Source organism: Hypanus sabinus, chromosome 4 (assembly GCF_030144855.1).
Source record: "Hypanus sabinus isolate sHypSab1 chromosome 4, sHypSab1.hap1, whole genome shotgun sequence".
NCBI classification, from domain to species: Eukaryota; Metazoa; Chordata; class Chondrichthyes; order Myliobatiformes; family Dasyatidae; genus Hypanus; species Hypanus sabinus.
Genome location: NC_082709.1, coordinates 187,656,277 through 187,670,933, shown reverse-complemented (window position 1 = coordinate 187,670,933; position 14,657 = coordinate 187,656,277). Strand labels below are relative to the sequence as shown.

The following is a 14,657-nucleotide window of genomic DNA, read 5'->3' as shown; positions in this document are numbered from 1 at the left end:
CACCAATTATTTATTTTTATATACAAACATTTGTATTTTTATTGTAAGTTGTAGTACTTTTGTATATTGCACCATTCTGCTGCCATAAAACAATAAATATACTGGACAACTAATTCATCAAAGTATTGCTGCCTCAGAATATTTTTGTTTATGATAGACTGCTTGAAGCTGAACATAAATATAAGTTCACACTCCTTTTATCACGTAGGAATTTGGAGAAGCAAGAAATTAATTTTTATTGAATATAATGTGTTTAATTGCATAATGGTGCTGATGCTTTGCAATAGTTCAACCAAGCTAAAAGTTTCTTGTTGATGATTTTCATTTGTACTCAGTGTCTGAGGCTTCTCATAAGTGTCCAACAATAATCAGCCAGCACTGATGGATTCCAGTTGTCCCGAAGATCGTGCTCATCACCAAGATCAGCCGGAAAGACGTCTAAATGGAAATGCACAGAATGAATCTTGCATGACTTGTTGCACTTCATGCTTTCGTGTGCTTGAAGCATGTTGTCAACCAACTGCACATAGTTTGGTGCTCTGTAGTTGACAAGAAAATTTTCACTAACATCCTTGAATGTCTTCCATGCGATTTTCTCTGGTCCCACTGGAAATACTTTGAATTACCTGTTGTTGAGGACCTGCTTGATTTGTGGACCAACAAAAATGCCTTCCTTAATCTTGGCATCAGTTATAGTGAATGGAAATAACAAATGCAGGCAGCTTCATAAACTTCTGAGTCTTAGGGAAATTTCACGATAATTTTCATGATCTGCACCCAGAAGTATTCAGGAAGTAAAATCTTTGTTGTCCGGTGATATCATGACATGCTGTATGTCAGTGATAATAAATCTGATTCTGACTCTAAAAGTGTTCAGCTGCTAGTTACCTTGTAGTTTGCAGCTGAATACTAATTGCCACAAGTGAGCTCACACGTCGAATGGTTAGTGAGGAGAGTTTATTGAATTTACCATGAAGATCACAACAGAAGCAGAGTGCTTTCCCCAAGACCACGGTTACAGTTGTTGATCAGCAGATGATATAGTGGACAGCATAGTAGCCGAGCGGTTAGTGCGATCGCTATGCAGAGCCAGCGATCACCGATCAGAGTTTGATTCCTGTCGTTGTCTGTTAGTAATTTGTATGTTCTCCCCATGGGTTTCCTCTGGGTGCTCCAGTTTCCAAAGACGTATGAGTTAGGCTTAGTGAGTCTAGTGCGTGCCATGTTGCTGCCGTTTGCGGGCTGCCCCCAGCACGTGCTCAGACGGTGTTAGTCCTTGATGCAATTGTTTTCTCTTCACTGTATTTTTCAATGTTTTGAGGTATGTGTGACAAATAACACTAATCTAATCTCTATCTTTGCAGAGAGGTGTACAAGCCAAGAGGCAAAGATAGAGTGGACAGCCGGAAAAACTTCTCCTCAGAGCAGAAGTGGCGAATTCAAGGGAGCATAGTTTGAAGGTGACTGAAGGAAGGTTTTGGAGGTGATGTTAGAGGTGGGTTTTTCACAGAGAGTAGTGTAGAACACTGTGCTGGGGTGGTGGTAGAGGAAGATACATTAGGGACATTTAAAGCACGATGATAGAAAAATGGAGGCGAATGTGAGAAGGAAAGGCTAGATTGTTTTTAGAGTAGGTTAAAAGGGTGGAAAAACATCATGATCCTTGTCGAAGTCCCATGTAATTATTATCCACCACAGCAGGGGATCTGATTAGAAAGTTTGCAGATGGCAACATAGATTGGTGGAGATGTAGACAGTGAAGAAGATTGTCTAAGGATGCAATGGGGCATAGATCTAGTCCTGTTGAAGAGTCTTGGCCTGAAATGTCGACTGTTTATTCCCCTCCAGAACCTGAATCAGAATCTGAATAAAGATAGTACAACCATGTCTGGCAAGGGAAGTCAAGGCTATTGTAAAAGCAAAAGAAAGGGCATACAAAAAAGCAAAAATTAGTGGGAAGATAGAGGATTCAGAAACTTTTAAAAACCTACAGAGAGCAACTAAAAAAATCATTGAAAGGGAAAAGATTAAATATGAAAGCAAGCTAGCAAATAATATCAAAGTTCTTTCAAGTATGTTAAAATAAAAGATAAATGAGAGTGGATATAGAACTGCTAGCAAATGAGACAGGAAAAATATTAATGGGGCTCAAGGAGATGGCTGATGAACAAAATGAGTATTTTGCATCAGTCTTCACTGTGGAGGACACTAGCAGTATGCCTGATGTTGTAGTGTGTGAAGGAAGAGAAATAGGTGCAGTTACTATTACAAAAGAGAAAGTGCTCAAAAAGCTGAAAGACCTAAGGGTACATAAATCAACCTGACCAGATGAACTGCACCCAAGGGTTTTGTAAGAAGTGGTGTTAGAGATTGTAGTGCACTAGAAATGATCTTTCAAAAATCATTGGGCTCTGGCACAGTGCCAGAGGTCTGGAAAATTACAAATATCACTCCACTCTTTAAGAAAGGAGGAAGGCAGCAGAAAGGAAATTATAGACCAGTTAGCCTGACCTCAGTGTGTCATAAGGGGGTGATGGTAGAGGACGCGAATGCAAGACACAGACACCGAAGTACTAAGAACAGGACAAGGAACACTGGACCTGGTCATGGAACTTGGAACAAGGAGCCTGGACTAGGACTCCGAGCCAGAGACTGGACAGGGACCCAGAACTTGGGTCTTGACTCCGGCTCGGGGCTAGGAACAGATAGACACAAGATAATATTGGGAATACAAAGCCTTGGCTTGGTCTGGATGAGGTTCTTGGACGTGGCTTGGATCTGACGAGGAATCTCCAGCACTGGGCTGGGCGAGGCACATAGACTGGAAGAGGACAGGAAGCTCAGACCTGGGCAGGGCTGGAACATGGCACCTGGACCAGGTGTTGGAACACAGGAACACAGAGCCTTGGACTTGAGCACAGGAACACCGAACGCAGAGCCGGGACCCCTTCTTGGGAACAGGACGTAGGGCTGGGACTCTTTGACACAGACGCTAAACACAGGGACACAAAGAGACAGTTGCAAACTCAACGATAGACAGTTCCTTATCTTGGCATGGCAAGGCTCTGGTCTCACTCTGGCGGTTGACCTTGACAGCGATACAGGCGAGGACGCAAGCGAAGATAACAAATGAAGATTACAGATGAAGGTTAGTGCTGAAGTAACTGCCAGGGATTCAGAAGAAAGGGGGAGAGGGAGCGAGAGAAAGAGAAAACAGTCCAGCCCCAGTCTCTGGTTTGCAGAGTATTTATCTGCCAGCCTGAAACGAGAATCAACAGAACTGGGGAAAACCGGAAAACCTGGACAAAGGATCAATGGACTGCACCGTGAACCAGAGTGCAGAGTTCACGGACCGGACCATGACACAGTGGTTGGGAAGATGTTAGTCAATTGTTAAGGATGAGGTGATAGAGTACTTGGAGACACAGGACAAGAAAGGACAAAGTCAGTTTGGTTTCCTGAAGAGGGAGTCTTGCCTGATAAACCTGTTGGAATTCTTTGAGGAGATTACACCTAAGATAGGTAAAGGGGATACAGCTGATGTTGTATATCTGGACTTTCAAAAGGCCTTTGACAAGGTGCCATATATGAGGCTGCTTACCAAATTAAGAACCCATGGTATTACAGGAAAGTCATGGTTAGAACATTGGCTGATAGGCAGGAGGCAGTGAGTGGGAATAAAAGGACCCTTTTCTGTTTGGCTACCAGTGACTAGTGGTGTTCTGCAGGGGTCGGTGTTGGGACCACTTCCTTTTATGCTGTATATAAATGATTTAGATGATGGAATAGGTGGCTTTATTGCCAAGTTTGCAGATGATACGAAGATTGGTGGAGGCGCATGTAGTGTTGAGGAAATAGGTAGGATGCAGGACTTAGATAGATCAGGAGAAAGTGACAAATGAAATATAATGTTGGAAAATGCTTGGTAATGCACTTTGGTAATAGAAATAAATTTGCAAACTATGTTCTAAACAGGGAGAAAATCCAGGAATCTGAGATGCAGAGGGACTTGGGATCCTTGTGCAGAACACCCTGAAAGTTATCTTGCAGGTTGAGTCGGTGCTGAGGAAGGCAAATGCAATGTTGGCATTCATTTCAAGAGGTCTAGAATACAAGAGCAGGGATGTGATGCTGAGGCTTTATAAGGCACTGGTGAGGCCTGACCTTGAGTATTGTGAACAGTTTTGGGCCCCTCATCTTAGAAAAGATGTGCTGGCATTGGAGACGGTCCAGAGGAGGCTCACAAGGACGATTTCAGCAATGAAAGTGTTGTCATACGAGGAACAATTGATGGCTCTGGGTCTGTGCTCACAGGAACTTAGAAGGTTGAGGGGGGATCTCATTGAAACCTTTCAAACGTTGAAAGGCCTAGACAGAGTAGATGTGGAAAGGATGTTTCCCAGGATGTAGAGAAATTTCTTTAGCCAAAGGGTGGTGAATTTGTGGAATTTGTTGCTTCATGAAAGCTGGTCTTTGGGTGTATTTAAGGCAGTGATCGATAGGTTCTCGATTGGACATGGCATGAAGGGTTATGGGGAGAAGGCCGGGAACTGGGGTTGAGGAGGAGTTAGGAAAAAAGGATCAGTCATGATTGAATGGTGGAGCAGAATCGATGGGCCAGATGGCCTAATTCTGCTCCTATGTCTTATGGTCTAAGATAGATAGACTTTATCCAGAGCAGGAGAGTCCGGAACTAGAGGTATAAGGTGGGGGGAGTGAAACTGATTGAGATCTGAGGGGCAGACTTTTCACACAGGGTTGACGGGAATCTATAATGAGCTGCTTGGAGGGGGGGCACGATTAAAATGGTTAAAAGACATTTGGACCAGCATGTGGATAGAAAAGATTCAAAAGGCAACTGGGGTTAGTGTAAATAGGCATCATGGTATGTACAAGATAGGCCAAAAGGCCTGTTTCTGTGCTGCACCATGCTATGAGTCTACAAGCTGCTCATTAGCTCACATCACTAAAATCCAAGCCAGTTAGTAAATGTTATGGGTTGATTGCTGGAGGGGTTCCAATGTGTGGGGTTCATCCGCTATTACAATTTACAGTCCTTCAGAAAGTTGGTGAGGTTCCTTCGCTGACATTTCTTCTTCCACCCATACCTGCAAAATTCAGAGGTGTGGTTCAGGAACATAACATGCCATTGGGTTAGAATATAGAACAGTTACAGCACAGTACAGACCCCTCCACCCATGATGCTGTCCTGACATTTTAACCTACTCTGAGATCAAACTTCACTCTCAGATTTCTGAATGGACAATGAATCCACATACACTATCTCACTATTTTTCTTCTTGCTATCTTTTTGTGCTACTCATTTACTTTAATGTTATATATATCTTTTGCAAGTTTATAGATTTTAAAATTATTATGTAATAAAATTGTAATGTACTGTACTGCTGTGCGAATCAACAAATTTCACAGCATATCAGGGCAGAAGCTACATAGCATCCACACCAGGTCCTCCAGACTTAGGATCTCCAAATGCCTTTGAAAAGGTGCTGAACATGAAGCTACTTAACAAGGTACTAGCCCATGGTACTACAGTAAAGATTTTAGCCTGGATAAAGCAGTGGCTGATTGGCAGGAGGCAAAGTGGGAATAAAGGGAGCCTTTTCAGACTGTCTGCTGGTGACTAGTGGTGTTCCATAGGGGTCTGTGTTGGGATCGATTCTTTTTACATTATAATGTAACAATGAAGTCATCTACAATTCCTAGTATAGGGATGTGTCGTTCCCTAAGACTACATCCACACTACACAGGATAAATCCGTAACTGAAGCTTTTTCTCTTCGTTTTTACCCTCCGTCCACACAAAAATGGTGTTTTTGTCCCCCGAAACCGGAGCTTTCAGAGACGCTCTCCAGGGTGTGTAATTTTGAAAACGCCACTTGGGCAGATCAGTGTGGACGGGGTAACTGGAGAAATCTGAAAAGGCTATCAAACGGCAGCACACCATTTCATTGTTTTCTTGAATGCAACCTACCAATTTCAGAACAGACAGCAACGAGACTGAAGCCAGAAGAGTTAGAAATTTACTCACCAAATAACTTACTGATTAAATAAGTATACTCACTTTGCCCCATTTTCTGTCCTTGCTCGTATGAAGGTGGTTTACCTATTTATGTAAGTACTTCTCTGACAATAGATGTGTAACAGCCTAATGTAATATTGTATTGAAATACAAGATAACACTGATGCAGACATGTTTTATACATTTAACAAGATGCTTTGTTAATGCAACAGAGTTAGTCTGTTTTTCAGTGTTCGTTGTCAGCCAGGTCAATCTGTCTATGAACTCCCTGTCGGTTGCCTCTGTACACTCCAGTATTTGTTTTTTTTTTACTTTTAAGTCCTCTTGCGCGAGAGCCAACAGCTGCCCGTCATTTAAGTTTTTCTAGTCTGTAACTGAACATCTTTTTCTAGTCTTTCACATCGAGATTCAACACCAAACATGTTGCTTGTTTTCGGTAGATGTGTCCTGCACATGCGCAGTAGGAGGAGATTCGCCGAAATCTCCATTTCAGTGTGGACAGAGATATTTTTAAAAACGCATAGTGTGGACGCCTGTTGTTTTTACGCAAAACCGGCATTTTCAGAATTATCTGGTCCAATGTGGACGTAGCCTGAATTTGATTCCCAAGATCTACTGATTGCCCATTCACATCCTGTTCAAACACAGCTCCAGGCAACGAGGCCGGACTTACCAAACGTTCATTCCTTGGGGCAGAACCACTTTCTTTACACATTCAATGTCATCGGCAATATTATCGTTGATAAAATCTGCACAAGAAATACAAAATAGTGCTGATGTTGGTATGTTAAAGTTACTGTGTGAAGTCTGTGATGATTTCTGTAGATATGGTATGTACATAGATTATGGTTTGGCTCCAGGGATCCTGAAGAGCATGGAATATCCATTCGTTCGTATGCATGCATGTATGTATCTATCTATCTTGGGCAAACTTCAGCTGTTTTCTCTGGAGCGGTGGAGGCTGAGGGAAGATCTGAAAGAGGTTTATAAGATTATGAGAAGCATAGCTCGAGTAGACAGACAGTATCTTTTACCCAGGGTTGAAATGTCTAATACCAAAGGGCATGTATTGAAGGTGAGAGGGGGTAATTTCAAAGGAGATGTGAGGGGCAAATTTCTTACACAGTGTGTGGTGGGTGCCTGGTATGTGCTGCCTAGGGAGGTGGTAGAGATAGATACATTAGGGACTTTTAAGTGATGTTTAGATAGACACATGGATGTGAGAAAATGGAAGGATTTGGACATGGTGTAGGCGAAGGGGATTAGTTAGGTTTCTTGTTAGATAACTAATTATATCAACACAACACTGTGGGTCAAAGGGTCTGTTCTGTACTGTTCTATGTTCTCTCTCTCTCTCTCTCTCTCCCTCTCTATCTATTGATACAGACCTCTGGCCCAATGAGCCCACGACACCCAATTACACCCATATGATCAATTACCTTCGAACGCATACATCTTTGGAACGTGGGAGGAAACCGGAGCTCCGGGAGGAAATGCATGTGGGGCAGAGGGAGAAAGTACAAACTCCTCATAGACAGTGGTGGGAATTGAATCCAGGTCACTGGCACTCTAAAAGTGTTGCAATAACAACTACACCACTGTGGGTGGCACTGGGGATCTTGGTTTATTTTAACCTGTCACAGCAGTGCATTCTTAAGATTGTTGATAAATAATGCACACTAGAGTTGTAATCAAAGATCCCCACCAAGTCCTCTTCTTGCATTCTCAATCGGGCAGGAGGCATAGAAACTTGAAGCCCCTCACCACCAGGTTCAGGAACTGCTGCTCTCCTTCTCCCATTAGGTTCTTGAACCAACCTGCACAGCCCTAAAGCTATGGTACCTCAGTAATGGAACACCAAGGGCTACAGTGGGTTTTTACTAATATCTTGTTTTACACAGCCTTTTTCTTTGCTGCCTTGTACTGTCGTCGTTGACATTGAGTCATTGCTGACTCATGGTGACCCTTTGTATAGTGTAGTTATCCAGCGAGTTTCCAGGGCAAGATACGGAAGTAGATTGCCAGGCTTTTCTTCCGTGCGGATACAGCTGCTGCCCAGGTTGGGGCCCAGCTGGGCTTAAATTCAGGACCATCCACCTCGAAGTCCAGTGCTCATGCCACTACACCACCAGCTGGCTGCTGTCTTTTATAACTATGCATAATTAAGTTCTGTATGCTGTCTGAGAGTGTCCAGGGAGGGGGTAGAACCTCTGGTGAGGGGCTTGTCTAGGGCAGTTCACTCTCATTTGGTCCCCACCGGACACTCAGCTCCCACCTGTGGCTGTGAGTAGCTGTCTGCGTGCGACAGTGGCCACATCCCAGTACACCGCTTCAACAGGCAGGGCTAAACCAGGGGAGGGTAGCTGGCGGCCTCACACCCTGTGAGGTGGGGTCATAGCTGTCCCAGAATGCGGAATCAGTCTGCCATGAGATCCAATGACCAGGAAGGCGGTTCTGCAACGCTCCGTGGAGGCACAGAAGATGTCATGGTCAACCACTGCAATCAAGGACAACCCCAGTTTGCGACACTTGCTCATACCACTTGCTCATACCAAACATCTGAGGTCGAGAGAGTGGAACTGTCGCAAGGCAATAACTTTTCCACTTTAAAAAACACTTTCCCACACAGGTTTCCTGTCATCATCGCATACCAACATGTCTGAAGCATTTTCACTGTACTTGTATGCATGACAATAAATTTCACTTGACTTGACTTGAGTAATTGTACCCACCTCTACAACTACCTCTGGCAGCTTGTTCCATATAACCAACACTTCGTGTGTCATGAAGTTGCCCCTCAGGTCCCCTTTCACTCTGAACCTATGCCCTTAGTTATGTAATCAGGTGGGAAGTACAGGAGCCTCAGGTCCCACACCACAGGTTTAGAAATAGTTATTACTCCTCAACCATCAGGCTCCTAAACTGGTGTGGATAACTCACCTCTACACTGAACTGATTCCACAACTTATATCCTCACTTTCAAGAGATCTACAACTCATGTTCTCAGATTTTTAACGCCATAAGACATAGGAGCAGAATTAGGCCATTTGGCCCATCGAGTCTGCTCCTCTATTTCATCAGGGCTGATCCATTTTCCCTCTCAGCCCCAATCTCCTGCCTTTTCCTCGTATCCCTTCATGCCATGACTATTCAAGAATCTATAAACCTCTGCCCAGTGACTTGGTCTCTCAGTCGTCCATGCAACGAGTACTTAATCAATTTTTATTTGTGCAGCTTGTCACACGGGTTATTTGTCAGTCTTTGTGCGTGGCTTTCATTGATGCTGTTGTGCTTCTTTATTTTCCACGAAAGCCCGCAAGGAAATGAACCTCAGTGTTGAGTTTGCTGGTGTATCGGCACTTCGATAGGAAATTTACTTTGACTTTGAATCAACATGGGGAAAATTCAGGCAATCACCACATTGAAGAGCTTCTACAAGAATCGTCTCTCTTACTCAGGCACATCTTTCCACACTTATTCTTTGAATTCCTGGAGCGCCCCCTGCTCTGCGTGTGGCCATCATTGCACCAGCCCTGGCTGCTGATCTGGAAGAGCCCGTAGTCCGAGGATATGGTCTTCCCATCTCTCTGGTTGTGTCCGACCACTCTGGTGTTGTAGCTGCTCTCGTGCTCGACCAGGCAAACCCCTGAACAGAGGTAAAAACCTGAGACATTGTTTCATTATTCCTGGACCTCTCTACCCCAGGAAATCCTTGCATACATAGCCCCATCATTACTCTATGTTCAGTCTGGCTCTGCCTTGTATATGCAGTACACCAAATAGCCACTTTTATTATGTACAGGAGAGGAACCCAATGTGGCTTAGAATCATTGTCATTGAGACGTACAGCACAGAAACAGGCCCTTCAGCCCATCTAGTCCAGACTCCCATTGACCTGAACCAGGACATAGTCCTCCATACCCCATCATCCATCTATTGATCCAAACTTCACTTAAATGTTGAAATTGAGCTCCCGTGTGCTACTTGTGCTGACAGCTCATTCCACACTCTCACAACCCTCTGAGTGTAGTTTCCCTTCATGTTCCCCTTAAACTTTTGACCTTTCACCCTTAACCCATGACCTCTAGTTCTAGTCCCACCCAACCTCAGTGGAAAAGCCTGCTTGCATTTACCCTGACCATATTCCTTCTAATTTTCAGAATCAGAATCACAGTATATCTCTGTCAAATCTCCTGTCAATCTTCTATGTTCTAAGGAATAAAGTCCTATCCTGTTTAATCTTTCCTCATAACTCTGCTGCTGTAGCCTACATCTGCCCCTGATGCAATATATATTTTTTGATATGCCAAGGACGCACCTTCAGCATGGGCGGATTCGAGGTCGAAGTGGGAGGAGCCTAAAGAGAAATTATTTAGAGTGAGGATGGGTTCTGCTAGATGGTGGAGGGGAACTGGTTGGGCCTGGTGTCTAGAAAGAAATAGAGGGCTTTGAGGCCTTCCTGGTGGGGGCTGGAGGTGTATAGGGGCTGGACATCCATAGTGACAATGAGATGATGGGGTCAGGGAACTTGAACTTCTTGAAAAGATCAACAGCGTGTGAGGAGTCATGGATGTAGGTAGGAATGGACCGAACTGGGGGGGTGGGGGGGTTGAGGTATGCTGATATGAGTTCAGTGGGACAGGTACAAGCTGAAACAATGGGTCTGCCTGGACAAGTGGGTTTGTGAATCTTGGGTAGTGGGTAGAAGCGGGAGGTGCGGGGTAAGGGAACTCTGAGGTTGGTGGTGGTGGATGGGAGATCCCCAGAGCTAATAAATTCAGTGATGGTGTGGGAGACAATGGCCTGGTGCTTCTCGTGTCCGAGGGGTGAGTAAAAGGAGGTGACTGAGAGTTGGCATTAGGCCTCAGTAATCCAGACTACCACAGCATCTCACTTATCTGCAGGTTTGATGGTGAGGTTAAGATTGGTACAGGGAGAGTGGAGAGCAGTGCGTTCGGAAGGAGTGAGGTTGGAATTAGAAGGAGGAATGTTGAAGTCAAGACGATTGATGTCCTGTTGGCAGTTGGCAATGAAAAGGTCCAGAGCAGGGTTAGGGGGTGGGGGAAGTTGGGGATATGTTCGTGGCCGGGTAAATATTAAGAAGGAACACATGCTGCCCATGGTGACCATAGAGGTGTTCTGGGACCGTTGGGCTCCATGGTGGCTTAGCGCTATCATTGACAGAGATGGAAACATTTTAGTTTAGTGTCACTTGTTTAGTAGTAGTGTAGTAATTGTGTTAGTCATTGGTTTATACATATTGTAGCACTGAATTTGGAATAAAGATATTTTATATAAAAAAAGAAGAAAAGGTCCAAAGGAAGCAGAAGTGTGTCCAGAAAGAGGGGAAGAATTGAAGACGGAAGGAGGGGTCATCAGTGCAGAGTAGAGAGTCCCTGCCAAAGAAAGAGGCTTGGAGATGAGGCAGTGGAAGAACTTAGTCCTGGCAAGTGCAAAACTCTGAGGTGTGGGTGCAGGGGGACAAAGGTGAGGCCCATACTGAGGGTAGAATGTTCTGCCTCAGAGAGGGGAAGATTGGAGGGAATGGCAGTGGAACCTGAGAAAGACGGGATTACAGAGTGGTGGTGGAGGAAGGGGAGATGGAGGTTCCAGCGGCAGTGCATGAAGACTCAGATTGGAGGTCATGGCTAGACTCAGAATTGGAGGCTGTGCAATTGGCGCTTTAAAGATGGTTGAGGTCATTGAAACCCGCCTTGAGGTGGTGGAGTCTGGGTTTTGAATCTGCTCGAGATCGTTGGAGCCATTGATGATCACGATCTGTCATCATTGGAGATAGCAGGTTCTGTGGTCTGTAGATGGGCAATCTTTCGTTCCTTGCAGGACGCGAGAACGTCAAGGAACCAGTGAATGAAAATGTGGATCCGGAGGATAAAGTAGCATACAGGTCCATTAGAGGCGGCAGAGAGAGAACCCCAGAAAGTGGAAGTGACTGGGATCGGGACACCAGGTACCTTCTCGTGGCTGAAAGCATGCTGTGTAGAGTGCAGTGGGAGAAGCAGTCAACTGAATGAGAGTACCTGAGGTCCTCAGAGGGTCCAAGTTGAGAAGCTTGAATACGAATCTGGAAGCCATATGGTACAAGCTGGAGGCAAAAGCATGTTCCCAGGGAAGATATATGGCTGTAGTGAAATGCCGTATGCTATTTTGTCGCAGCAGTACAGCGTCAATGTGCCAAAAGCTTTCTTTACCACCCTATCGACCTGTGAAACTACTTTCAAGGAATTATGGACCTATATTCCCAGATCCCCTTGCTCTACCACGTTCCTCAGTGCCCTACCGTTCACTGTCCAGTGCCTACCTTGACTGGTCCTCCCAAAGTGCGACAGCTCACCCTTGTCTGCATTAAATTCCATCTGTAATTTTTCAGGCCATTTTTCCAGCTGGTCCAGATCCCTCTGCAAGCTACGATAGCCTTCCTCACTGTGCCCTACGCCCCAGTCTTGGTTTCATCTGCAAATTTGCTGATCCAGTAAACCGCATTATCATCCAGACCGTTGATATCGATGATAAACAGCAGAGGACCCAGCCCCGATCCCTGTGGCACTCCACTAGTCACAGTCAGAGAGGAACCCCGCTACTACAACTCTCTGGCTTCTCCCACAAAGCCAATGTCTAATCTAAATTACTACAATCCAATAAATCTTGAACACCATCCTGATTTGAAAATAAATTATACTGTTGTCTGTATTAACTTCCATTTTTCCCACTGCAAGCTTTGGAATCCTTCTCCCAGTCTCCTACCATGTTACACAGAATGAATGAGACTCACAGTTTGCCAAGCTATAGCCACGATATCCCTCCAGTCCGCTCTTGCGCAGGAGGTGAGCCAGTTCACATTTTTCAAAGATGTACGGGGCTGCTCCTGTGATCAAGGCACCGAGGAGAATCAAGACCCTCATCATATCGGCTGCTGCCCAGATCCCAACTTCAGACTGAGTTTCTGCTCTGGGCTGCAGGGCCAGGAAGCCAGGACACTCCCGTCAGTCCCTGTTAAACACCTCCAAACCTTCTCCGGACTGTGTTCCTCGCTCATTAGGAACAAGAGATTTCCTGGAATGTTTGATTCTGTTTCTCCTTGTCCTGCTGTTTCTGGAATCAATGTTTCATTGTCAGGAACAGCTGAAGACCTTGGGCTGACAGAAGCTCAGATCTCCAACTCCCCCGACCAAGCCACTGCATCACTGCATGGTACAGAAACTGCACTGTGACAGACAGGAAGGTTCTACAACAGTTAGTCACAACTGCCCAGAACATTGTGGACACTGGCCTACCTGCCATCAAGGCCATGTATATACCGAACAGTGCTGGGAAAAGGTCAGTAACATCATGAAAGGTCCCACCTACCCTGTTCATGGACTGTTTATCCTACTCCCATAAGAGCAGAATTAGGCCATTCAGCCCATCATGTCTGTTCCACCATTTCATCATCACTGACCCCAGATCCCACTCGACCCCATGCACCTGCCTTCCCACCATATCCTTTGCTCCCTGGACCTGTGATATTCAGCAGCTGCTCATACGACCATCCACCACCTGCTCCCATGGCTTCACGTGACCCTGATCTGGGGTAAGCAGGTCCTAGCCCAAGGGTGACCTGCAGGCGAGTGGAGGGAAGGAGTGCCTTACACCTCCTTTGGTAGAGATGTGTCTCCACCCCTCCACCAGTACCAAGATCCAAATTCTTTTTTCAATGGCTTCTATTGGGCTTCTTCAATTTGTGCTGCCTGTGAGGAGATGAATCTCAAGGTTGTTTAAAGTATGCATACTTTGGTAATAAATGTACTTTGTACTTTGAATACTAAGTATAATTGGAATGAAAATCCAAGACCTGATATTTCGGAGTGTATTTATTTATTAACTTTCACAACATTATTATAAAGCAGCGAGATAATGCTGAAAATTAATTGCAGTGGGTTATATTATCAGATTTGTCCCACAGTGCAACAATCATAATGTTACCAGCAATGGAAAGGCTTCTCGCTGCCTCAGTAAAGCAGTGGCATCATCAGACCCCACCCTCCTCAGAATTCCTCCCTTCTCCCCTCTCCCATCGGGCAGAATTTACAAAGGCCTGGAAGCACGTACCACCAGGCTCGGGACAGCTTCTACCCCAGTGTTACCAGACTCTGGAAAGGACCAGGCTGTGCTGATTGGTAACACTGCCAAAATTATCAATGCTTTTGCCATTGCATCTGCCGCGCCAGGCAACCCTGAAAATAACAGAGGGAGTTGTCAATGTGAGCAGGTTCGAATTCAGACCGTGAGACATCGGAGAAGAACCAGGCCATTCAGCCCATCTAGTCTGCTCCACCATTCCATCATGGCTGGTTTCTTATCCCTTTCAACCCCAGCTGTTGCATATTTCACTCTTGGTAATGTTCTGACTTTGGTTTACAACTGAAAATAATTTTTCATTACGTCAGCAACGGACACCAAGTTAGTGATAAAAGTTGTGTTTACTGTCCCAAGCTTTCATCCCAGGGTGCAATGTAACTATGGACTTCACACATTGGATATCATTGGTGAGATCATCGTCCAAAAAGTCTGGAAAAAACAAGTTAAGTATTATGTTAGAAGAACTGAGAATAAATCAGAAG

At 44.9% G+C, this 14,657-nt stretch overlaps 1 protein-coding gene across 1 annotated transcript; it reads right to left on the bottom strand.

Moving 5' to 3' along the window:
• Window positions 1-257: 257 nt before the first annotated feature.
• On the bottom strand, window positions 258-12,959 carry LOC132392197 (lysozyme C-1-like). The gene is made up of 4 exons (XM_059966040.1): window positions 12,830-12,959; window positions 9,494-9,685; window positions 6,713-6,812; window positions 258-5,108 (listed from the first exon to the last, which is right to left on the bottom strand). Exons 1-4 carry the CDS (start codon window positions 12,957-12,959, stop codon window positions 5,042-5,044), a joined length of 489 nt encoding a protein of 162 aa, XP_059822023.1. The 3' UTR covers window positions 258-5,041.
• Between the last annotated feature and the right edge of the window lie 1,698 nt (window positions 12,960-14,657).

Coding starts and splice junctions, on each gene's coding strand:
- LOC132392197 (XM_059966040.1), bottom strand. CDS start 12,959: ATGAGGGTCTTGATTCTCCTCGGTGCCTTGATCACAGGAGCAGCCCCG. Junction 9,686..12,829: donor TGGCTATAGCTTGGCAAACT/GTGAGTCTCATT, acceptor ACCTCTGTTCAG/GGGTTTGCCTGGTCGAGCAC. Junction 6,813..9,493: donor GTGTGGAAAGATGTGCCTGA/GTAAGAGAGACG, acceptor TACCAACATCAG/CACTATTTTGTATTTCTTGT.